Source organism: Poromitra crassiceps (genome assembly GCF_964638095.1).
Source record: "Poromitra crassiceps genome assembly, chromosome: 30".
NCBI lineage: Eukaryota > Metazoa > Chordata > Actinopteri > Beryciformes > Melamphaidae > Poromitra > Poromitra crassiceps.
This window is the reverse complement of record NC_139652.1, coordinates 3,951,043-3,975,918: the sequence shown is the minus strand read 5'-3', so window position 1 is coordinate 3,975,918 and position 24,876 is coordinate 3,951,043. Positions and strand designations below refer to the sequence as shown.

Genomic DNA, 24,876 nt, shown 5'->3' with positions numbered 1-24,876 from the left:
TCCCAGCTCCCAAAACAAATGAATCTCACGGCAGTTTAACAAGCGTGTAAACAACCAGACTCTATAGCAAGATTGTCTGGACAAGTGAGGACACAAACACATCGGCTACCAAAATATATTTCCCTGCTGCATGTGATGACATCGGCAAAAGTTTGGATGCAGCAGCAATGCCTTTTCCCCCCACACTGCCTGATAGACAGGTAGGAGATTAACAGCCTCTGACTGGCAGGGGCTTTGAAACTACGGTAGCCTATAACAACTTTTTATTCATTGGTCATTCATTGTGATATAAATTAGTGACATTTTCCCCAAAATACTCATGGTTCTGTGCTGTTGGTATTTGGTAGCCTATCTGATGCCTGCAGTGCGGCGCCGCATCAATTAACGATAATGACGGGAGGCTTGGCAGCAGCAGGATGATGTATTCACGCAGATTTTCAGTCCTAAATATCAAACATGTTTGATATGAAAGCATTCATATTGACTTAAATATTTTGTTCATATAAAAACGTGTGTAGAGCACAGTGGTAGAGTACATGTAGGCTATGTTATGAAAAAAGTATCCATCGCTGCTGTAATTTTAAGGAAAATAAAAATATATATATATTTCCTATCTATCCCTTGCTGCCACTGAAAAAAAAAAAAAAAAAAATCCCTACCGACCATCACCTCAACTGACAACCAACAGGAACCAAACTTAATTTTTTTTTTAGGCCCAATGACCAGAATGGGTGTTCTTCAAACTGAACATTTATTTCTTCAACATGCTGCAGCAGAAAGGGCCATAAATAGCCGACACAATTTTCATAGTTAAGCTATGAAGTAGCCTACTTCCCCCTGCAGCATCGTGACATTGAATGAAAGTATAGGCTATAATGGCTCGTTTGAGATGACTTCTGGCTCGCCTGGGAAGCAGGCGAGAGCAGCCAAGTGCAGTCAGCCAATTAGAGGCAGAGAGGGGCGGGTCATGCCTTCGCCTAGCCTTCACCATCATGGGAAAAAAAAGATTGCGTCCCGGAGCTAGCCTGAGAGGCTAATAAAAGCAACATGTTACAGAGTAAGCTGACTATCAGTACGTTATTGCACGCATAGGCCTATCTTTACATTTAAACGTTTACATAGCTAAAATAAAAAATAGAAATAGAAGTAGGCTATGTCAGTGTTTTCCCCTGAACAGCTGAGAAAGTGGACACTGTCAATACTTAGCACTGTGAAGCTGATACAATTCAGGTGGCGGTAAGGGCTGCACGATATTGGAAAAAACTGACATTGCGATATTCCCCGCCCCTGCGATATATATTGCGATATGAAAAAATACAGATTTTCACCAGATTACCAGAATAGCTCTATTTTAAAGAAAATAATACTTCTAGAATGATTGGGATGATTTTGTAGAGGAGTCCATCTGGTTTTGGAGGGGAAATTAGGTATTTTAATGTTTCTCAACCACTGGGCTGTCGCCTACTGTAGGCCTCAGAGCGTCATCTATCAGGGTGCATACACATTTTGACCAATGGATTTCCATGACTTAGGCTACATACATGAAAAAGTGAGTGAGTTATGACATTCTACTTTAAAATGTCACTAGCCTACACTTCACTTAGTGTAATGCAGCCTTTAAAACCAGGGAAAGACAACATGTATGCTGTATCACCATATTACCATATCCAACATCTAAGACCATATAGTCTCATATCACAATATTGATATACAATTGATATATTGCCCACCCCTAATATTGAGTGCCAGAAATCTACCTCCCAATGATGCTATTTGCAGAAAAACATTAGATTTCATTGATTATAATCACTGCTTTCAACTTCTTTCGTTCTTCTAACGTTTCAATAAATCAACAATGAAACACCCCTGCCACTTTACACACTTGGTCTGACCCCCCGGAAACCCCCTCCAGAAACGACCAAGTGGTACACTCCGCATCTGCGGAGTTCCGGTTTTTGAGCGCAAGGCTGGCAGTACAGAGAGACGAGGATTCACATGCAGCCGACCGGTGACAAACAATTCATTCGTGAAAAGTAATAAATATACATTTAATTGCCCAGCTATGTCTATTCTCTTTTTATTTTCACTGACATGTTTTGTGTAAATAAGTCGCTATGTATGATTAACTCTACCGTAACGTTACTGCTATCATGTGATGCAACATCAGAGACTTGAAGGGGAGAGACAGCCACAGTGATAACACGGACAACTTTCTCAGTAATCACTTTAGCCTTCGTGTCATAAGTTGCGGTCTTGCTTTTTGGTGTTTCAAGAGTAAATATCTCCGCTCCACGGTAGGGATGGGCATCGAATTTCGAATTTTCGAATAATCGTTGTTATTATCAACTTCGTCGACTTTTATTATTGAAATTCGAAATTCGAAAAAAAAAAAAAAAAAAAAAAAAAAAAAAATTTTTAGTGAAATGTTGCATTGTCTCCCCCGATTCTAAGTATAGTCAAATCGCTTGGTTTGAGCAAGTAAAACAATTTTTATAAGCATTTTAAGCAAGGTTTATGGAAAAATGAATGGCGGATGAAATCCCATGAAGAGGGAGAGGGGGTGACTTTGGCACCCCTTTGGCACTCAGACCTGAGCCTACTAAATATTTAATGAACCACTCATGATTGTCAAAACTGTTTTTTATTTTCGAAAATGTCAATGTCATGTAACATGTTCTTTACTTCAGTGGTGCAATGCTTGTTTGAGCTAAAAATCCACAGCAGAAGCTTTTTATATTAATTAATAAAGCCGTAGACTTAGAATCAGGGGAGACAATGCAACATTTCACTCACAAAAAAAAAAAAAAAAAAAAAAAAAAATACATAAAAAAAAAAAAAAAAACATTTTTTTTTTTTTTTACATTTTTTATTTTATTTTCGAATTTCGAATTAAATTCGAATTTGAATTCGAATTTGGCCAGCGAATTTCGAATAGTGTTTTTGCTAGAAATGCCCATCCCTACTCCACGGACATGTTGAGTTACAGCAGCCAGCCTGCTGTATGCGAGTGCGCTGCAAGCTGTGGACAAGTCCGCCTCAAGCAATCACATCGTTTACAGACGGGCTACTGTCAGCAACGCAACATAAGCAAAAGATAATTCAATAGGCTACATGCACAACTTCTTTACTTCCTGAAATTAGTACAGCTTCTTTATTTCCTGTCCTACACTATTGGATGAACTGATTAATCAGGTGTGCCTGATCATTGTTGTGACTGCAGCACACCTGACATTAATCACTTCATCCAATAGTGATGACAGCAAATAAAGAAGCTGGACTAATTTCAAGAAGTAGTGGAGTTGTGCATGTAGCCCATTTAGCTCTCTGTGCATGTTTGTTGTGTTGAAGCTAAGCACTAAATGAGTGAGTACAGTAGCGGGGCGTCTCTCTCCTTTGAGAGAGCCTGCATTTCACTCAGTAGGCTACCCCTAAAGTGAGAGTTTATCAAGCAACATGACGAGTTAATTTGCTTTTGACATCGCACGTCCTGCGATGTGACTATCGCGCATGCGCACATTGCGATGACGATGTGTAAACGATATATCGTGCAGCCCTAGCGGTAATGCAACATTTAAGGATGCCAACCGCCATAAAACACAGAAGAAGAAGCTGAGAAAAAGGAAGTGCTGTGGGGTTGCAGCACAATCCAAAAAAGTCCCTTTCCTCCCTTTATTGTTTAGATTTTTATGTATTTAGTTATTTTATTGTGTATTAATTTAGTGGGTGGCCTTACTGAGGAAGCAAAAGGCACCTCCATCACAAAGACATGCACAGAGTTTTCCAGCATGGCGTTGAGTCTCTGACAGCTCAGCTCATCTTGACACTGCAGCTGGTGGTGAAGGAATGGCAGGGCGGTTAGCTGGTTAGCCTCGTGGAGACTTTAATTGTCAATCTAAAGGCAAAGGCACACGTCCGTTAACGAGCTTAGTTGGCAATTAAAGAGAGAGGAGGCGGCAGGACGAGTGACTGATGCTTCCTCCTCTGTCTCCCTCACACTTCCTCTCTCGCTCTCTCCCTCCCTCTCTCTCGCTCTCTCCCTCCCTCTCTCTCTCTCTCTCCCTCCCTCTCTCTCCCTCCCTCTCTCTCTCTCTCCCTCTCTCTGTGTGTCTCTCTCTCACTCTCTCTCCTCCACGTACACAAAACCACAGCAGACTGACCAAAATACTACAGTGTCTGAAAGCAGCTGGGAGAGCAGAGAGCAGCCGGGTTCACACCCACACAGGTTCGGGGGTTGGTGGAGTGAGGCCGGACGTAGGGACGCCACGAATCCACCAGACTAGAATGTCCACCTCAATACTAACATCCAGGGAAATATCAATACTCTATTTTCGATACAGGGGGGGTGGGACTGGGAGATGGCAACGTCACATCAAGGCAAAAGTAAACGAAGACAGATGGATGGACAGACTCACGCTAGTCGATCTCATCGACTACGTAAATACGTTGACTTGAAAGAAAAGATCATTACCGTAATACACTAGATAGCTCCGTTCCAAAATCTGATTTCAAAATAAAAAGTTTTCAATAGCTTCTGTGTGCGTTAGACTTGTGTAGAATGGCTTTCATTTCGGGAAATATCCAACCGGAAGTTATATTATTGTTGTTGGTGGTTAGTGTGTTGTTGTTGGTGGTTAGTGGAAGGAACTAACGTTAGAAGTTGGCTCCGTCTATCACATGGATTTGTGATCCCCAACTCCCAAGCGACAGGCACAGGACAAGCTACAAAACATCGCCCACGATCACCTAAAGCCTAGTTCCTCATTGCGCGGCTCGCGAGATGCTTTAGTTGGCGGCTCTAAGAAATTGCAAAAAAATATATATATATATATATATATATATTTTTTTGATTTATTATTATTTTTTTTTCCCCCTGCTCTCCCCAAAATTTCAATAAACCTTTATGGTATATTATTACAATACAACAATACTGGTGTTGACAGTGTTGACAGTAATAGAAGATGCCAAATCATTCAAAACAATAAGCATTTTGCTTTTAGGAGCACTGTGCCAGCGTGCGGCGCTGTTCCAAAACGTGTCAACGTGTGTCGTTGCCTGGGAAACGCACATCCCATAATACAACTGTTCGCATCGCATCCCATAATAGTATGATGATACTTGGGATGCCATTGCGAACATAGATGTGAACAGGTTAGCTAAAACTTCAGCGTCGCCAGCGACGGCCCCCACCGTTGCGGTCGGGGTACATTTCGAAATCCCTCCAGGCCTGAAAGATTTTCTAGGGGAAACTGGTATATATATATATGTGTGTGTGTGTGTGTGTGTGTGTGTGTGTGTGTGCTGCTCTGTAACGTTATACTCTGCAAATTGGAAATGACGTAAACATAAGGTTGTACCCGGAGCGCGTGTCCTGTTGATACGCAGCAGACAGCACCTAGTCAGTCCTGTTTTAACCAGGCTGTAATGCACTGTCTGATCACGCCTATTAGGATTATGAACACGTGGAACATGTTTGTTAGCACTGCATAACGTTCGTCACTTACAGGGATGTCAACTAGTCACCTTTAGGTGACCGTCACCTTTTTCATCCTAAAATATGAGGGTTTCTGACTGGTTTTATGTCTGCTCTGGTCTCAGTCACCTTTTTCACTACCAATGATTTTGCATCTTCACTTAAATGAATGTATCATTGACTTTCCTTGCCCCACACTAAGGAAAGAACATTTAGCCTGTTTGCCAGTGATGATCTTAACTGCATATGACTCCAGTTAATTAATTACATTCATCTGTCAGCATTGCTTTTGAATTTGAGGTTCAGTTATTACAAAAATAAATCGTTCGATTAATCGACTAATCGAAAAAATTGACGTTAGATTAATCAAGAAGAAAATAATCGTTTGGGACAGGCCTACGTGTATGTATCAAACAGGAGACAGAGGTGTTGGCCAGACTCAATAGTGTGTGTGTGTGTGTGTGTGTGTGTGTGTGTGTGTGTGTGTGTGTGTGTGTGTGTGTGTGTGTGTGTGTGTGTGTGTGTGTGTGTGTGAGACAGAGAGAGAGACAGTGTCACATGTTTGGCAAACAAGCCGTTTCCTTTTTGTTTGTGAATGCCACATATGATGAGCTGTGCAGCACAAATTAAAGCGTTTTTTTATAATATTATTATTGTCATCACTATTATAATTTGAATCATACTCTCTCTGGCTTTACACTAAATATGAAGAAACCAGTATGTGCCTCATTTGACATGTTGCATATTTGTGTCACATGACATATCCATAAGTAAAGGAAAAGAACCAAACCTAAAGAGAACTTCCACTGTTGTACATATTGTGATGTTTGGGCTGCCGGGAATGCCGACACAGATTACCCCTGCTCCAGTCATCACCCTATCACAACACAGCAGATGACCCCTGCTCCAGTCATCAGCCTATCACAACACAGCAGATTACCCCTGCTCCAGTCATCAGCCTATCACAACACAGCAGATTACCCCTGCCCTAGTCATCAGCCAATCGGAACACAGCAGATTACCCCTGCTCCAGTCATCAGTTTATCACAACACAGCAGATCCCTGCTCTAGTCATCAGCCAATCGGAACACAGCAGATTACCCCTGCTCTAGTCATCAGCCAATCGGAACACAGCAGATTACCCCTGCTCTAGTCATCAGCCAATCGGAACACAGCAGATTACCCCTGCTCTAGTCATCAGCCTATCAGAACACTTTGAGGTTGTTGAAGCAACAGATACGCACCAATGATACGGAAGGAAAAATCTGGTGTATGCTTGATTTTTAATTCAGAGAAAAGCACTACTCGTGGTATCCATACTGTTACAAATGAGTATTATATCAGTTTGAAAATTGAAATGTTAGTATACTTCTTGATAATATCGATACCTGTTTGAAATGAGTATTGTACCCATATCACATTGTTTGTATTGATAGTTATCGATACCTTTGACAACCCTAGCAGGTCCCCACACCCCGGCTGGGCCTGAAGCTGGCTCCATGTTAATGATCTGCATCTCTGCTCGTTTGCCTAATCAGCCTGACTCTGGTGAATCTTATTCACCTAATGTAGCCCCGCCCACTTGACCCATTGTTGTCATGACTTCCTGTTTTAAAACGCAGGTTGTTTTACCTGCTTAAACTAGTCTGACTCACCTGGTCAAACCTAGTTTGACTCACATAGGAGTCAGACTAGGCTTATGAGTCACAGGAAGTGTAAACACAATCGGGAACTTCCGATCGTGTTTCCACTTCCTGTTAGTCTCTCAAGCCAGCCTGTCTCTTCTACATAGGGTGAATAGGTCATGCAATATTAGGATAGTCTTTTTAATATGCTGTTAATGATTGCATTTAGGGCACACAAGATTAGGCGATTTAATATGCTATTAATGAACTTATTTATTTATTTGGCATATTTCCAACTGGCCACTTAAGCCGTTGATGATGTACCGATAATATGCCAGATCACTGCACGTGATAGCGGCCAAAAGCAAATAATATCTGGCAAACGGAATCCCTGGGCGGAGGAGAAAAATAAGGAGAAACCGCACAAAATGGAAGCAGGGCTCGACATTAAAGGAACACTCCGCCCATTTTCAACCAGCTTTGTATCATTAGAACATCAGATCTTCACACTCAAATTAATAACTCATTAACTCAAATCAACTCTCAAACTGTAAATGGTTTTGAAGTCATTCATCTAGTTTGACAGTTATTGAGAGTTGATTTGAGTTAATGAGTTATTAATTTGATTTAGTGTGGACCAGTGATGTCACTGGTCCACACTTTAAGACTCAATAACTGTCAAATTAAATGACAGACTTCAAAACCGTTTACAGTTTTCTGATATACTACTGATGTTCTAATGATACAAAGCTGGTTGAAAATGGGCGGAGTGTTCCTTTAACGGATGCCCGGTTGCCCCGGGCAACCAAAAAAAAAAGTCAGCCATTTCTTGGCCTGTGGTTGCCACAGTGGCCACCACGTTTTAACATGTAAAAAATAGGCACAGCAGCAAACAGCAAAATATGCACCAAATAATTTTTTTTTTTTTTTTTATACTTGTGGGTGACATGCATGTGACATTTTATTGCCGTTATAATCGGAACGAAGTTGCTAATTACCAGTCGGAACCATACATCAGAACCTATGTGATGCTGCACGTGCGGTGTGTTTACTGACGCGGACAGGTGGCTGGCTGCTTGCACACATGCACACCGGCACGCACCGTGAAGACGTCCAAGCAGATGAAATTGTCTGGCTGGGTCAAAGCTCTGACTAATAACGCGTCAGCGTCAACATCACAAATTGAGCTGCAACATAATAATTCAAGCGACAAGGAAGAAGATGAACCCGCGCGCGCAGAAAAGGACAAGGAAATTCGTCAAGTCATGGGAGGTGAAATAGCCCGGCGTCTTTGAACGGGATGGGAAATTGTACTGCAAACCATGTACAACTTACTCATCGAACTATATAACTGTTTTTTTTTTTTTTTTTTTTTGATTTTGACAAGTCTAAAAATGATAAAGGTACGAGTAATCTACTTCCGGGTCTAAAACGGAATAACGACAAAATGAGGCGTCCTGATATGGGCAAATGATCAGGTGAATAGAAAGGCCTGGTTTCTCTGCAGCCTGCCTGATGTTGACAAGCGGCAAATAGGCTTAAGAACCTGTTCTGCAGTCAAGTGACACCCAGCAAACAGCCAGGCAGCATCCTGGAGAACACGTCAGGGACCCCTCTCACCCTCTGCACACACCAGGCAGCATCCTGGAGAACACGTCAGGGACCCCTCTCACCCTCTGCACACATTATTCCATCCTCTGCCATAGTGCTGCACCATTTGGGGAAAAGGTGCGATTTGCGATTATGGTGGAGGTGGACAATATTGCGATTTGCGATTGTGATATAATAAACAAATGGTATCTACAAATGGTATCTAGGGTTGTGCCAGTATGAGTTTTTGACGGTATGATAGTCTTGGACAAAAATACTCCGGTTTCACAGTGTGACAGACTAAAATACATGAAATATATTAAAAATATAGAACAACACAATAAAACCATAAACGACAGTGATAGAAACAATAAAACCCATCCCACACAAAAAAAATCAATTTGTTACTTCAACACAAGATAAACTCAACTTTCCTCTCGCCTCTCGCCTCTCCCCCCTCCCTCTCGTGTTGTGTATGTTCCTTTCCCGATAGCATGACCCGCCCTATACTGTCTCTGATTGGCTCATCAACCTAAACCAACCAATCGTCACTCCTCAAGCCTAAACAACACTTGTCCGTCATATGGAAGTGGTTGCTTCTACCGGCTACACTTGACACTGACAGCATTGTCTCCTGTACTATTCCAGACCACAGCAGAATCTCTGCGCTGCCTGGCAGCTTTGCTCATGTATTTCCTCTGGGGAAAGTAACTCGTAGCGTTTGTCGGACGCTACCGCGCTACTTGGTCTATAAACAGCTTTGCTACTGAAAACGCTAATTGATTGAAAAGGACGTTACCGCCCAGCTACTGAGAAATGTAGTTAAGCTAAATAGCTTCGCTACTTGGAGCAAGCTACTGCTCAACACTGCTAGTTCTGCATAAGCACCCGCAGATCTCTCCTTCTTTTACCGACTTTCTCACTAATCACACGGCTGTTTACATGCTTTTCTGATCGGCTAGTTATTAGCTTAGCTGTTATGGCTGCTCTCTCTCCCTCTCTGTAAGACGTTATATGTTTGTGAACGTGCGCATAACATTACTGATTTTTGCGGGAGTGGGAGAAGTCTTCCGCTAGTGTTGATGTCCAGTGTGATGACGCGTGTATAACGTTAGTTAGACGATAAACTACACAATTATTTTGATTCAACTCATGTATCAAACAGGACTTTACGATTATCTCGAGGAGTTTATTGGCAAACTGCATGATACAAGCCTGGCCGTCTGCAACCGAATTCTCCTGCAATATGAGCGACTTGAGAGCATCTACGCCGTGGACCTGGCACACTTTCTGTAACGCAGCTGTTAAAGTGCTTCACGGTGTTCCATTCTGAACGTGTTGCCTTGTCAGACTGTAATATGAGAGGCTGTATGACGCGGTGTATAACGTCACTTCCGTCACAGCACAGCCTACCAGGTTACCCCGGCGGCATCTGCCTGGCGCCGCCTGAAGTCTGGTGTGATTCAGCGGCTTGTGATTCAGACCCTCCGTCACTGGAAGCTTGATGACGTCGACGGTGAGTCTGACTACGTGAGACTAGGTTGACACTAGCCTCAACGCAAGACTCATTTATTCGTCGTCTCGGATGTGCACGCCCTTATTCCACTGGAAGATGGGCTAAAATGGCTGCAAGCGACATACACGACGTTACTAATCACAATAAAACTGTACCCACCTCCGACACAATGTTGTTATCCATGCCATGGTATTCCCGAATATTGTGTAGTTTCCAATACCTTATTCACATGCCAGTGCCGAAGTTTAAGCTCAAACACAGCCTTCTTCGGCCGTGTCATTTCGGGTTCAACTGCTCCACAGCGCCAAATGTATTGGTTCGGTGCTCAGTGGTTGGGAGGGTGTACTGCAGTTTACGATTTTGAGCATCAGCTCCGGCATTTGAATAAGGGACATGTGAAAGCATTATTATTATTGTAAACTTGTTTTTTGTTTTTAGGATGCCATCTTTCTGCCAGGGACTACAGATGTAAACTAGCCCCCGGGCTAACTCTGGCATATTTATGGTGTTTGTTAACACACACTGTTTATTAATATGCACTGTCTCTGTGAAATAAATAAATAAATGAAAAAAAAGAAAAAGAAAATAAGGGGTCGGTATTGGAAACTACGTAATATTTGGGAATACCATGGCACCCACATCTCGGATAACAACATTGTGTTACTGTTAACTGGACCCACCTCCGACACGAATGAATGAATTTATCACCAAATAAATTCATTAATTTGTGTCGGAGGTGGGTACAGTTTTTATTGTGATTGATAACGTGTATGTCGCTTGCAGCCATTTTAGCCGATCTTCCAGTGGAATAAGGGGGTGCGCATCGGAGACGAAGAAAGAAAAAGTAATGATGAGTCCTGCGTTGAGGCTATAGGTTGACACCAGCTGCAGAACATCTGGACTCATGGCTCTCACAGCCTCAGTCCACTGACTCCAGGCGCTAACGTTATAGCTAGGCAGCAGTGTTGTCACATCACATCACAGCTAGCTTAGTGTTAGGACCACACGATATGGCTTCAATTAAGGTTAATCAACCACAAAAATAACAATCAACGAGCTAAAGGCTTGCTAACGGAGCTAAGGACTAACTTAGCTCATGCTAAACTCGCTAGTTAACAGAGCTATTGGCAGCAACTAATTAACATTACCTAACGTTGCCTTCACGATAGCCTATAATAGCTAATGCCGCTGTCTCTCATCCTGATGTAACGTTAAAGCAACCAGGCTAGCTGCCTCTTCAAGCACAATGCTGAGCTGTTTAGGAGCTGTAGGCTGATAGCCAGTCGGCTGACTAAATGAGCATCTTACAGCTAACACCGTTAGCAACACACTAAGGCAGGTAACACCGAACTGCATCCTCAATTGTGACTGACCTGTTTAAGATGGCATTACTTAACTGGAAAAGCATGACATAATTGAAGGCCCTGGGTCTTTCCTGAAACAGTATTCTGCTAAAGTCGCCATACAAACTGACTCACCGAGGAGCACTCATGACATGTCAATATAAACATGTTTGACATGGTTAGCAGCACTGGTTCACACAGCTCGCTGTAACGTAAGGAGACAGTGGGATCAGTTGCACCCAGGCCAACATTCAATTATTTTTGCCTTTGGCAGTGTTTTGCTGGTGAGTGAAGCAGATCCACTGTACCAGCCATCTGCTTATTTGACCAGCGTTTGGCTGTTGGCTGGTGCTAACGCTAATGTTGAGCCAGTGCAAAAGTTGTTAGCCGTGTTAAAGCTAACAGCTGTTTGGTGCATTGGGCATTTGGTACCAGAGGGAGACGATGGTCCTAATGGATCGTAACAGGCATTCGATCATGGTCTGCTGTGGGTTTAGGCTTGACAACACGCAACGACAGAATAAACTGCTGGCTTTTACAGCAATGTTGTTGCGTGACGTTCTCTCGGGGCTAGCAGACGGCTAGCTTAGCGGCTATACCTCAGCAGCTAACGCTAGCTGGTCAGTGGAAGCAGGCACACCCAGCACTGCGCTGCTCTGCCCCGGGCTTACACAGCACCCTGCCCCGCTAGGCTAAACTCACCTCCTTGCGGTCCTGCAGGCACTCCAGCACGGCCAGGTTGTTGTTCCAGGAGTGTTTGGGGCAGAGGCGGGCCAGGTCCTCCCGACACACCGCCTCCTCCGCCAGCCTCCAGCCGGCAGAGCGCCTCCCTGCACGGACAGGCGAGGCCCCGGCGCCGGCCCCGGCCCCCGGGCTCCTGTCAGCCGGGCCAGGGCCGGGGTTGACCTGGGCCGGCCCCGGCCCTCCGACGGGCTGCGGGGGGTTGTCGGGCTTGTTGAGGCCGGGGTCATGGTTGTCTTCTCGGGTCGGGGAAACAGAGGAGAAGCTGCACAGGAAGAGCAGGAGCATAGGAACACGTAGACAGTCCGCCATCTTCACACAGCCAGGCGCACTGACTGACTGCTGCCTTCAGGGGCTGTGGGAAAGATGGCAACAACAGACCTCAGAGCAGAGCCGCACCGAGCGGCAACCTCCGCTGCTGAAGCATGAACCCAACGTGGAAGTGCCAAAAAACTGTAGTTCCTCGAATGGCCACTTGTGGCCGGTGTTGTGCCAACAAGTGATTAGCTGCCCCAAAGTGCTAAAAATGATTGTCTGCCAAAAAGTGATAGCTGCCAAAACGGATTGCCAAAAAGTGATTACTGTCATAACCCATCCGTAAATCATGTTTATTAGAGTCTAGTTTCCAAATATAGGCCTAAACAAGGATATTTGACATACCAAACACACATAAATATTGTGTAAATATCACAAACAATATGGCTACTATAGTATTGACATATAGGCCTACTACGTTATTATATAGATGTATAAACTGGGCAATACAGCTTTAACAGGCTGTGCTGCAGACAGTAATTGTTTGACAATCCGTTTTGGGCAGCTAATCACTTTTTGGGATAACACCGGCTCCAAAAGCAAGTCCATCCCCATAGATCCCCATGTTAAAATGCTCAACCTTATGTAACCCGCGTCGTGTAGCCCCAGAACCAGGCAGTAAACATGTTTAATCCTGTTGTAAAGTCAGGGGGTCAACGGGGAAGGACTCCCTTTCTAGAGCCAACCTCAAGTAGCCATTCGAGGAACTACAGCTTTGATCACTAACGCATAAGCTTCATCTGTCCACACAGTAACAGTACAAAGTAGTTTAGGATCTCTAATCTTTAGAATCTTCTGTGCTCCTCACTATTGACATTTATCGCTGCCATTTGTATTCATCTTGTCATCTAGTTTAGATGTGCGACAAGTCATAGGCCAGATGTTTTCAAAGTCTGAGACTGTGGCCCCCCCCTCAGATAAAGCTTGAGGACAAAGCGACCCCCCCCCTCCCCCCGGGCTCACTGTAGGTTCACTGAATTCCCAACAATTGAGACAAGATAGCCTGATATTGCTGTTTGACACTAAAACATGTCTGACTGAAGACATTTACTTGTTTGCGTCTCTGGGAAAGTGAGAAAGTGAGAAAAACCGTAAAATGCCCCCAAACTACTGTATCTCTGAACTATCTCTTTAACCAAATTACACACATTTACCTATTCTATTGTGATTTAATTTGGATAATTAATGTACCCCAAGTAATGAGAAAAAAAATTCTCACTTCCATTCACTGAGCCTCCCCTGAAACTGTTTGGAGCCCCCCTGCGGAGGCCCGCCTCTTTGAAAACCTCTGTCGTAGGCTATTTTACTGATGTTGAGATGTGAAGCAGGAGTTTACGAGCAGGCATTGAAGGCAACACGAGTTGGTGTGCGCTGTTGGCAAATGTGTTTTTAGACTGCCCCCCCCCCCCCCCACCCCCCCCCCCCCCCCCCCCCCCCCCCCCCCCCCCCCCCCCCCCCCATAATGACCGGTCTGGACTGTTTACTGCAGTGATCCGATTCCTCAGTCCACATTAGAGACACAGAGAACAGAACCCCCTTTTGATTTAGTCTCTCTGACTCAAATCTGAGAATATTTTGTATTGTTAGATCTGATTTTGTCCAGATGGCATGGGACTGTCTGTATTGTGTAAAGAGATACATAACACAGAAACTATCATCATCTCTAGACCCCGCCTGGTGGTCCCCGGACCCCATGTTGAGAACCATTGGTTTACTAGACCATAAAATGAGATATTTAACGATATTTAATATTTACCGTGATTTTCACCATGTTAGAGTTGTGCAGTGAAAAGTACAATATTCTTATATCCCTATAGGGACTTATAGTGTTCAGTCAATAGTGAGCTTATGTCAGTGGTGACACAAACTGTCATTTATATGAGTTGAAATGAGTTTATATTGACCTCACCTGTACTTTATGGTATTTTTAACATCCCATAATATTCCTATAGACTCAGAGTACGTATATAGTAGCTTATTGTTGTCCTGTGAGTCTGGGTCTGACAGGTATGCTCCCTCTGGTGGTTTTGGGAGCGGTGTTGACCTGAGGTGACCTCACTTCCTCATTGCTGCAGTGGACTAAATAGCCTACAGATAGTCCATGGGCCAGAGCTCAACATTTCACTTGTCGGTACCACTCAAGGTGGCAAAACTTTCTTATGATTTTTGATAAGATACATGTCTGTAGATGATATTTTGGTATGATAGCCATTCCTGAGTGGTAGCTGTGACACAGTTACTAGCTCGTGAAGTTAACCACCCCTAAAGTAAATTGCATTTTAGACGCTGGTGCATATCCTGGTTTAGGCACTTGGTCAGGACATTTTTCAATCTTTTGTACTATTGTTTTTGGTCCTATTTTAAAGGGGACCTGAGCTTTCATTTAAGGCCAGTTGTGATTTTATAGAGGTGACTTGAGCTCTTCAAAACATCAATGACACATGTTTCCACAATTCTCGCCTAAATTGTATAATTTATTTTAGCCCGGTGGCATCAAGGAACATCAGAGACATGAAACACAAAAACTGGAATGCTTGGAGGGGCGTGATTGGGATGGCTTCCCTGATCTGAACCTGAGTGTTCTGTTATTGGACTTCTGTGCTTTAGACATGGATTAGCCATAACAAACACCATGGTCAAGCATAGGGATGCTCATAGGTATATGGTACCAGAGTATCTTATTGATTGATTGATTGATTGATTGATTGATTGACTGATTGATTGATTTTATGGATATAGCAGACAAAATCCAAGGGATAGACATGTAAAAGTGTGAACACTTATTTCCAACATGGTCCCTGGTCTTCTAAAAACAGGACATACGGTAACACCAGAGCACTCTAGTAAGAGACGGGCGTCAGTGGAGGTCCAAAATGCGTGACTCAGTAGCCAATGAATAGCCAGGAAGGAGGCTCGTGCTACTTTTGAATGCTAAAATAAAGCTGTTATAATTTGATTCTTTAAACGTTGGACCCTTTCAAAGTACATCACAAACTGTCCATTTTGCTGCAACTCGACAGCGCTGCTTAGTGCTTAATCCAGAACCTTACTTCCGGGAACTCTTGAGAGTAAACAACTGGTCCATTGGAGTGAACAGAGATGTCGCGACTCTTCTATATACTCTGGGTAACACATAACATCAAATAAACCAAATAGAACGATCAACAAAAACACACACGTTCAATAACCATGACAACGGAAGGCATTACTCTAGTTTACTCGGCAATCATTTTTTCAGGTTTTTAAAACCATTTAGAGAATATGCAGATTTAATTCCGTTATGGATGTTGTTCCACTCCTCTCCACCGGTATAGAGGAATGAACTTCTCCCAACATCTTATGCTCATAGGTGGATTATGACATGATGGGCCCCTGGGCATGGTCACATAAAGAGCCCCCCCTCACAGCACACATACCGATATGCAGAATTAAGGCCAGAATAAAAGTAAAGTAAAGGTAAAGTCCCACTGATTGTCACACAATGTGTGAAATTTGTTCTCCGCATTTGACCCATCCCCTGGGGGAGCGGTGAGCGGCAGCGTGCGCCGCGTTCGGGAATCACATGGTGATTTAACCCCCCAATTGCAACCCTTTGATGCTGAGTGCCAAGCAGGGAGGCAAATGGGTCCCATTTTTATAGTCTTTGGTATGACTCGGCCGGGGATCGAACTCACGACCTCCCAGTCTCAGGGCGGACACTCAGACCACAAGGCCACTGAGCTGGTCACATAACTAATACATAACATAACATAACAAAGACACATTCACCTGACTCTCAACAGGATTGACAGCACAGCCACCTGAACACTCAAAAGCCCACAGCACAATAACAAGAAATACATTCACCTGGATCTCAAATACAGGCTCAAAAATTAACTTTTTTGTCCACCAGTCAAATGGCTCGTGAATGTTAAAATGTTACCAGCCACTCAATAGATAGATACACCATTGTGGGGGGTTTTGGATGGTGAGTGAAGCAACCAGCCACTTGCATAATACCAGCTGCTGGCTGGTGCTAATTTTATATATTTCTATATCAATAACACAGGATTTACAGCACAGGTACACTCAATTAAAGCCAAAAGCACAATAACCTTATAATTGCCCTTATGGAACATTTTGTCAAAATAAGGGATCGTTTTGTCCTGGGCAAGAGAGGTGGTGGGTTTCATTTCAGAGCTCCGGTTTGTCGGATTTAACATCAAACGTGTCTGTTGTTGACCTCATTGAGGTGTGATTACACCTGCATGCAACATGTGTTTATTGTTTATAATTTATTTCACTCGAATTGTTGAATATTTTACCAATGCTGGCGTTGCGTGTGGTTACTATGGCTGAACAAACTAACTGTCTAACGTATGCAACTCACACCATAAGCGACTTTGACCGCGTATGGTTGTTGGTGCGACCCTTCTGAAACTGCTGATCTCACAACAGTCTCAAGAATTGACACAGAAATGGTGCAAAAACAACAACTTTGGTCAGCAGAAAAGTATCTCAGAATGCAACACGTCAAACCTTAAAGGAACACTCTGCCCATTTTCAACCAGCTTTGTATCATTAGAACATCAGTAGTATATCAGAAAACTGTAAACTGTTTTGAAGTCTGTAATTTAATTTGACAGTTATTGAGTGTTAAAGTGTGGACCAGTGACATCACTGGTCCACACTAACTCAAATGAATAACTCATTAACTCAAATCAACTCTCAATAACTGTCAAACTAGATGAATGATGAATAGTTTGACAGTTATTGAGAGTTGATTTGAGTTAATGAGTTATTGCGGCCTCGTGGGATAACAACTGATCAGCGGGATATATTTGCCACAACACACTAGCTCTCATGCTATATTGCTTAAATAACTTATAACTATTACTTATAGGGTTTCTGTAATATTATACCAGTTACTTTGTCAAGTAACTCAAGTTACAAATTGATTTACATTTGATTAAATCAAAGCACATATTTAAAAAAAAGATATTATTTCCTAATCAAACTGTGTTTTTATACAAATAACCACTATAGATGACAATAACATTTAGAATTTTGGATTGTTTACACTGACTTCAAGGCGGTTGAAATTATTTTTCGGGATGGTTCCGGGGCAGCGATGTCATTCTGCTGCTGCTGTTGTTTTGGTGAAAGTATGCAAAAGTAGTGTAATACGTAATGAGTTAGTCTACACAGAAATATTGTAAAGTAACTTATTACCTTCAAATGAAAGTAACTAGCAATATGTAGTATATTACATTTAGAAAATAACTTGCGTCAGACTGGAAACTATGACGGACGGGACGTCCAGCAGAAACCCTGGACTATCGGTGGTCCGGCCCACAGTCCTAGTCATCAGACTGATATAGACTCTGGCTTCCCAGTTAGATGGTATTCAGTGTAACAATGGATATTAACACACCAAATCCTTAGTTACGCCTATCTGCAACACCTAAAAGGTGCCTTTTAAGTTGCATTTTTCCTAAACTGCAGTTTAATGAAATTGAGGGAACTAAAATGTATCTCGTGCTAATAGGTGTGCACGTTACAGTAAATCGTGGACTCTAATATAACTTTTCCCTGGCTCCGTAAGAACCAGACAGAAGACTAAAAAAATATAAAATGTAAGAGGATTATGTAGGAAGGCTTCACCCCAGACAATGACATTCCAATCGGACAAAAGTTTGACAAAAAATAACTTGTAATTTTTATTAACTTTGACGTTGTAAACAGTCGGTAGCAAATACACATATATACAATTTCCCTTATTTATATTTAAAAAAACAACAACAAAAAACAGTCTCTTGGCACACGGCACTCAGATCCAGAGGAGAGGCTGGGTTTCACTTTGCAGTTTGTGCTTCAACATGAGCTGAAAGCAGCACAGAGCTGCAGGACAGAGAGCAGATGAACTGCTGCTGCAGAGGGAAATGTGTGTTAAAAAGACGGAGAGGAGAAGTCCGCTCCGTTCTGACTCCGCTGGCTCTGTCATTTCTATCCCACATTCCTCTGTTCTTCAAACTGGAAGGAGCAGAGGGCAGAACGTCTCCTCCTCTCACATTCACAGAATATAGTCCAAACTGCAGAAACGTGGAAAGAACTGCTTCTCTTAAACAAAGTGAGAACTAGAGGAACAGCAGCTGGTAAAGGAATGCAGCCATATTGCCCACAGTAAGAGGAGAAAATAGATCGGTGCGTGCAGTAGGAAGTAGCGATGTGCCCCTCTGCTACTTAGTGTCATTTTGCAAGGCAAATACATACGCCGGAACTACTTTCCTGACAAAACCCGGAACTTCCGGCTTACGTATTTGCTTCAGAAAATGACGTCGTCTTGTCATTTGACATGATTATTTCATAACGTGGCGAAATGCACGAGTCTCACTCAGTCTTAAGAGCTTTTTCGGTGCTATTGGAATGTGTATTTGGTGACTTCGTGGGGGGTAGGCTAGCCCGTTCCACAGACTACCAGTCATTGTGCTAAGCTAACTAGCACGAGGGGGTGTGTCACTACGTTCTTCTGCACGCACAGAGAAGAGAAGGGCATCCGTCTTCTCGTCTTACTACCGGGAAGACGGCAAATAAGCCAAAATCTCCGGTTCTTTTAACGGAGACCTTTTTTTTTTGCTCAGGTCAGCTTTCTTACAAAGCAGACACCATAACAGTGACCACACAGGCCATGATGAGTAGTGACGGGACCCTAATTGGAAAAATTCAAGGTGACACCAGTGTTGTGCACGAACGCACTAGAAGAGCGGCGTTCATTGAACGAGCTCGTATTTTGGTGAACGCGCGAGCCGAGCGCGGCCGTTTGCGAATACGTGAACGCGAGCTTCATTAAACACCTGCGGGCGAGATAGAGGCGCTCTTATCGTTCTTCGCTCTCTTACCTCGAGAACTGCCCCGTTGTGTTTTACATGTGTGGGGTAAATTTACATGCGAATAAAACCGGTTTTGCTGTCACTTCTGTCTCTGGTTACCCTCTCTATTATCTGCTCTGGGGCTCCTCTGCTCGCCTCTCACATACAGGCGCAGACACACAGCGGTGAGCCTGTTTGTGACTGTCTCGAGACCAGCGACAAACTAGCAATGGAAACATCGCAATTTGCATTCGGAATAAATGTATTCATTTCAACGAACGAGACAGCAAACCTCGTATAAAAATAGGAGTGAAACTGTGGTATAAAAAAGTGGAGTGAAACCGTGGCTGTAAAGCATTGCTCAAAATTAATATTAAGGTTAGCGTTAAAATAAGTTTTATTTTGAGTCCAAGTTGGAAGACCTACTTTTACCTTCTGGCTGACTTGACGCTCATGCACTAAATGGGGGAGGGGGGAATAGTAAGAAGAAGAAATGAACTGAAAATGAACCGAACTGCTTATTTCTGGGGACTGTGAACTTCGTTCAAAATTCTAAATTGTGAACAAGTTCATTTTCATCCGTGTGAGCTGAACTTTGGAGGTAGCTCTTGTGAAGTGTGAACTGGCACAACACTGGGTGATACAAACACTTTGTAAAAGACATTTTTAAATTGTTGTTTAGCAGCATGATGGGTCAGGATCCATAATTGCACATGAAGTTGTGCCATGGGTCTGTGGTGTGTCCTGTGCTCTTCAGGTGTGTGGATGAAAGGCACTGAGCAGTCTCCTCTCTCTCGCTCTCTCTGGTCACTCCCACCTGTACAGCTTCAGCATCTTCTCTGTGAGCGAGGCCAGGAAGTGACCTCCATTGGCCTGGAACGGAGTGATGTCCAAAACGGGCAGGTCAGCAGGCAGCTTCTGCAGGAGAGAACCACTGCCCGCGTCCCACACCTGAGAGACAGAGAGACACAAAGAGAGAGACACCTGAGAGACACAGAGAGATATTTCTTTTGGGGGGAGGGGCTATTTCAGGTGCCCTTGTTCAGACCACACCCATCCTCGAACTCTGCCTTCATGGGAATATGAACTACACACCTGTAAAGTTTCTTTATTTGAATATGAACTACACACCTGTAAAGTTTCTTTATTTGAATATGAACTACACACCTGTAAAGTTTCTTTATTTGAATATGAACTACGTACACACCTGTAAAGTTTCTTTATTTGAATATGAACTACACACCTGTAAAGTTTCTTTATTTGAATATGAACTACACACCTGTAAAGTTTCTTTATTTGAATATGAACTACACACCTGTAAAGTTTCTTTATTTGAATATGAACTACACACCTGTAAAGTTTCTTTCTTTGAATATGAACTACACACCTGTAAAGTTTCTTTCTTTGAATATGAACTACACACCTGTAAAGTTTCTTTATTTGAATATGAACTACACACCTGTAAAGTTTCTTTATTTGAATATGAACTACACACCTGTAAAGTTTCTTTATTTGAATATGAACTACACACCTGTAAAGTTTCTTTATTTGAATATGAACTACACACCTGTAAAGTTTCTTTATTTGAATATGAACTACACACCTGTAAAGTTTCTTTATTTGAATATGAACTACACACCTGTAAAGTTTCTTTATTTGAATATGAACTACACACCTGTAAAGTTTCTTTATTTGAATATGAACTAAACACCTGTAAAGTTTCTTTATTTGAATATGAACTACACACCTGTAGTTTCCTGACTGCATCTTGGCACGCTAACAAAATCCATCACTCTAAAGCAGTTTTCCCACATGCGCTTTGTACCGCTAAATGACCGGAACGTGGTCTAATGCCTGCATGTGGGAAAGACGTCGTGCCGGTATAAGCGCGACCCCGTCGTCGCGGACATTTCACCAGTTTCGAGCAAGTCAGAAGAGCGGTATGCTCTTAAGGGCACACAAGTGGGAAACGGGTCCAGTCATTTTCCGCGACAGCGGTCCTTCAATCATGGGCGAGGTGTAGCCTACACACATTGCTTAATGTTCCAGCGGGCATAATCTAATCATTCGCGCACATTAAAGCAAACTGGCGAAATGATCTTGTGATAATAAGAGCAGTATGTCAGCTTGCTGATTTCTGAAGGCGAAGGCAAGCCCGGACACATCAAACGAAGCCAGTCTGTAGAAAGTGCTTCAACGCGACGCAGGTGAACGGATAAACATCGAACCAGCAACTATTTCTCTCAGACACGGATCCCAACTTCTTCAAAGTGCATCATCTAATCATTCGCGCACATCAAAGCAAACTACTTCCACATTTCGCTTCCTGCATTTGCTTTCTCTACATACATACAAGCTCCCCCCTCCCCCCACCCCCCAACATACAGGCAAATTCGCTGCTAGATTCCCACATGCGAGCGTGAAGGTGTGAAGGGAAATTCAGGGAAATGTCCGATATTGACTTACAGGTAATTTTCCGGTATGCATGTGGGAAAACGGCTTAACTAAATCTGTCCACAGGCAGACAGACATACAGTATAAACACCTGTAAAAGTACTCAAAAGGGCTTCTGTGGTAGAAGTTCCCGCTACGATAGGTGTCTCCAGGACCACATTTTGACATAATCACACACACACACACGCAGATTGTAACATCACCAGCTGCTGCTGCAACGTGACGCAGACTGGAACCTTCAGCGAGACAACAGACCGTCTGTAGCCCGTAATCTGAACGCACCACGAGACAGAGATGTCACCGACTCAGGCTCACTACACACTGCTCTCTCTCTCTCTCACACACACACACACACACACACACACACACACACACACACTCATGACCAACTCATGTCATAAAACACAGTCAAAAACAAACCAGCCATTCTCTCTCTCTCTCTCTCTGCAAACTAGTGTTTGGGCGAAAATGAGGAATCAGTGGTGGATGAAACTCCTGTCGCTTTCCCATTTAAAAGTCCCTTGTCTTTAGTGATTTCATTTGTTCTTTTTTTTCCAATCTGGTAAATGGTAAATGGACTGCATTTATATGGCGCTTTTACCCAAAGCGCTTTACAATGTGCCTACATTCACCCATTCACACATCGAAGGCGAAAAGCTGCCACGCAGTGTGCTGGCACAGCCATCGGGAGCAAATTTGTGGTTCAGTGTCTTGCCCAAGGACACTTCGACATGCGGACTGGAGGAGCCGGGGATCGAACCACCGACCTTCTGATTGGTTGACGACCCGCTCTACCTCCTGAGCCACAGCCACCCCGATATTAATATTTTATTTTATGTTTTTTTCAGAACATGAAAAACAAAAAACAAGAACACTCAGACAGGAAAAGAAAAAAACAGAAAAGAAAAAAACAACAACGTACATTTCCAACTTTGCAAAGTGGTGCTACCATAGGATCCACTACAAGTGGTCCATTTGTCCACCCCCCCGCCCCCGATTTTTTTATCCCATTTTTTATCCTCCATTAGTGCCAATTTAATTTATTTATCCTGCATTTATCCTGCTGCTCCACCCTCTGCCGATCTGGGGAGAGCCCAAACTGGCTCCATGCTTCCTCCGAGACATGGGCAGTCAGCCAGCCGCTTCTTTTCACCTGACAGGGGAAGCTTCACCGGTAGGACATAGCACGTGGGAGGATCACGCTATTCCAACCAGTTCCCCTCCCTCCGAACAGGTGCCCTTAACGACCAGAGGAGAAACCACATTAGCAACCAGGATATTGCATGTTTTGGTGAAGGCCATAGTGACCTTTGAAGTTTGACCACCAAAATGTAATCAGTTCATCCTTGAGTCCAAGTCGATGTTTGAGCCAAATCAGAAGAAATTCTATCAAGCCGTTCTTGAGATATTGCGTTAACGAACTTGGGAATGGCGTTCATGAGGTCACAGTGACCTTGAAGTTTGACCACCAAAATCTAATCAGTTAATCCTTGAGTCCAAGTCGATGTTTGAGGCAAATTTGATTAAATTCCGTCAAGGCATTCCTGAGATATCGCGTTAACAAGCTTGAAAATGGCGTTCGAGAGGTCACAGTGACCTTGACCTTTGACCACCAAAATCTAATCAGATCATCCTTGAGTCTAAGTGGATGTTTAAGGCAAATTTGATGAAATTCTGTCAAGGCGTTCCTCAGACATCGCGTTAACGAACCTCGTACGGACAGACGTACGGGTGGACAACCCGGATCCATAATGCCCCCGGCCTGGCTATTGCCGGCGGAGGCATAAAGACTTCCCCAATGAATTGGTCCTTTGGAACCTGAGTCTCTCCATACGTACAGCCGAGATCATGTGCGTCAGCCACAGCTGAAAAGAAGGTGGAGAGGAGGACTTCCATTCCTTCAGAATGAGTTTCTTCAGAATGAGTCTGTGCCCTGTGTCAGAGATTGCTGCACAGCCATTGGGAGGAGCAAAGAGGACTCCGAGTTCCGCCTCCGGTTGAAGAGTTATCTTGTAGGCCTTATAGAGTACCAGTCAAATATTTTGGCCCAGAATCCGGACAGTGAAGGGCAAAACCAAAAAGCATGGGACAGCGTGCCCTCCGACGCCCGACACCTATCACATAGTGGCGAGACAGAAGGATATATCTTGTGTAACCTATGCTTGGAATAATGAAGACGGTGAGCAACTTTAAATTGGAATCCCTGATAAGCGTACCAAAGACCAATGGGACAGTATAAGGGGAAACGATGCTAAACACGCATAGAATAATTAACATAGGCTGTGAATACAAATAGACCAAGTTGAATTAAAAAGCCATTTTATAAAAAGTGGGTTTTGATATGTGGATAGTATGGACATATTGTTAGGCAAACAGAGGACTAAATAAAGGGTTATAATTAAAAGGACAACAATAGACAATGAGCTGCATGGAGCCATTCTGGGAGGAAATGCATGTCACATCATGAGAATACTTTGAATTGAATTCTAACGAATTGTAATGTATCAGAGATTAACAGAATTGTATCGAAAAACATGCCCTTCACACACACAGATGAACAGAATTGTATCGAATACGTGCCCTGCACACACACACACACACACACACACACACACACACACACAAACAAACACACAGAGAGAGAGGTGGCTGACCATGGTGGAGCTGGAGGCCTCGTCCCCGGCACACACCAGCATAGCGCCCCCCTGTGGGCTCTTGAAGACGGCGTTCTTGGTGAGCAGCTTACAGGACGGACCGGCCGTGAAGGTCTGCACCGGGACACACGAGCAGAGAGGATGCTGGGAGTCCTGCTGGGGGGGGCGCGTCAGAGCCATCAGCACGCAGCGCAGAGACGGGTTAGACCGACCTGGAGAGGAGAGGAGGGGGGGGGGGGGGGGGTACAGGCTCAGTTTCACTGCTTTCTAAAGCCCATGGCACATCAAACATTCTCCAACACAAACACAAACACACATGT

General features: G+C 43.5%; 2 protein-coding genes across 2 annotated transcripts in view; both read right to left on the bottom strand.

The window, feature by feature from the left end:
- The window catches only part of glg1a (golgi glycoprotein 1a), a gene marked incomplete at its 5' end in the record, with an annotated part of 62,502 nt that extends 49,905 nt beyond the window's left edge, over positions 1-12,597 (bottom strand). The window contains one exon of the mRNA XM_083662953.1: positions 12,247-12,597. Coding sequence (XP_083519079.1) covers positions 12,247-12,597 — 351 coding nt within the window. The remainder of the gene's footprint in view (positions 1-12,246) is intronic.
- Positions 12,598-18,359: 5,762 nt separating this feature from the next.
- Positions 18,360-24,876, bottom strand: part of rfwd3 (ring finger and WD repeat domain 3) — a 46,384-nt gene continuing 39,867 nt past the window's right edge. The window contains exons 13-14 of the mRNA XM_083663283.1: positions 24,557-24,768; positions 18,360-20,399 (exon numbers count right to left, since the gene is read on the bottom strand). Of these exons, the coding sequence (XP_083519409.1) occupies positions 20,256-20,399; positions 24,557-24,768 (356 nt within the window). The 3' untranslated portion in view covers positions 18,360-20,255. The remainder of the gene's footprint in view (positions 20,400-24,556; positions 24,769-24,876) is intronic.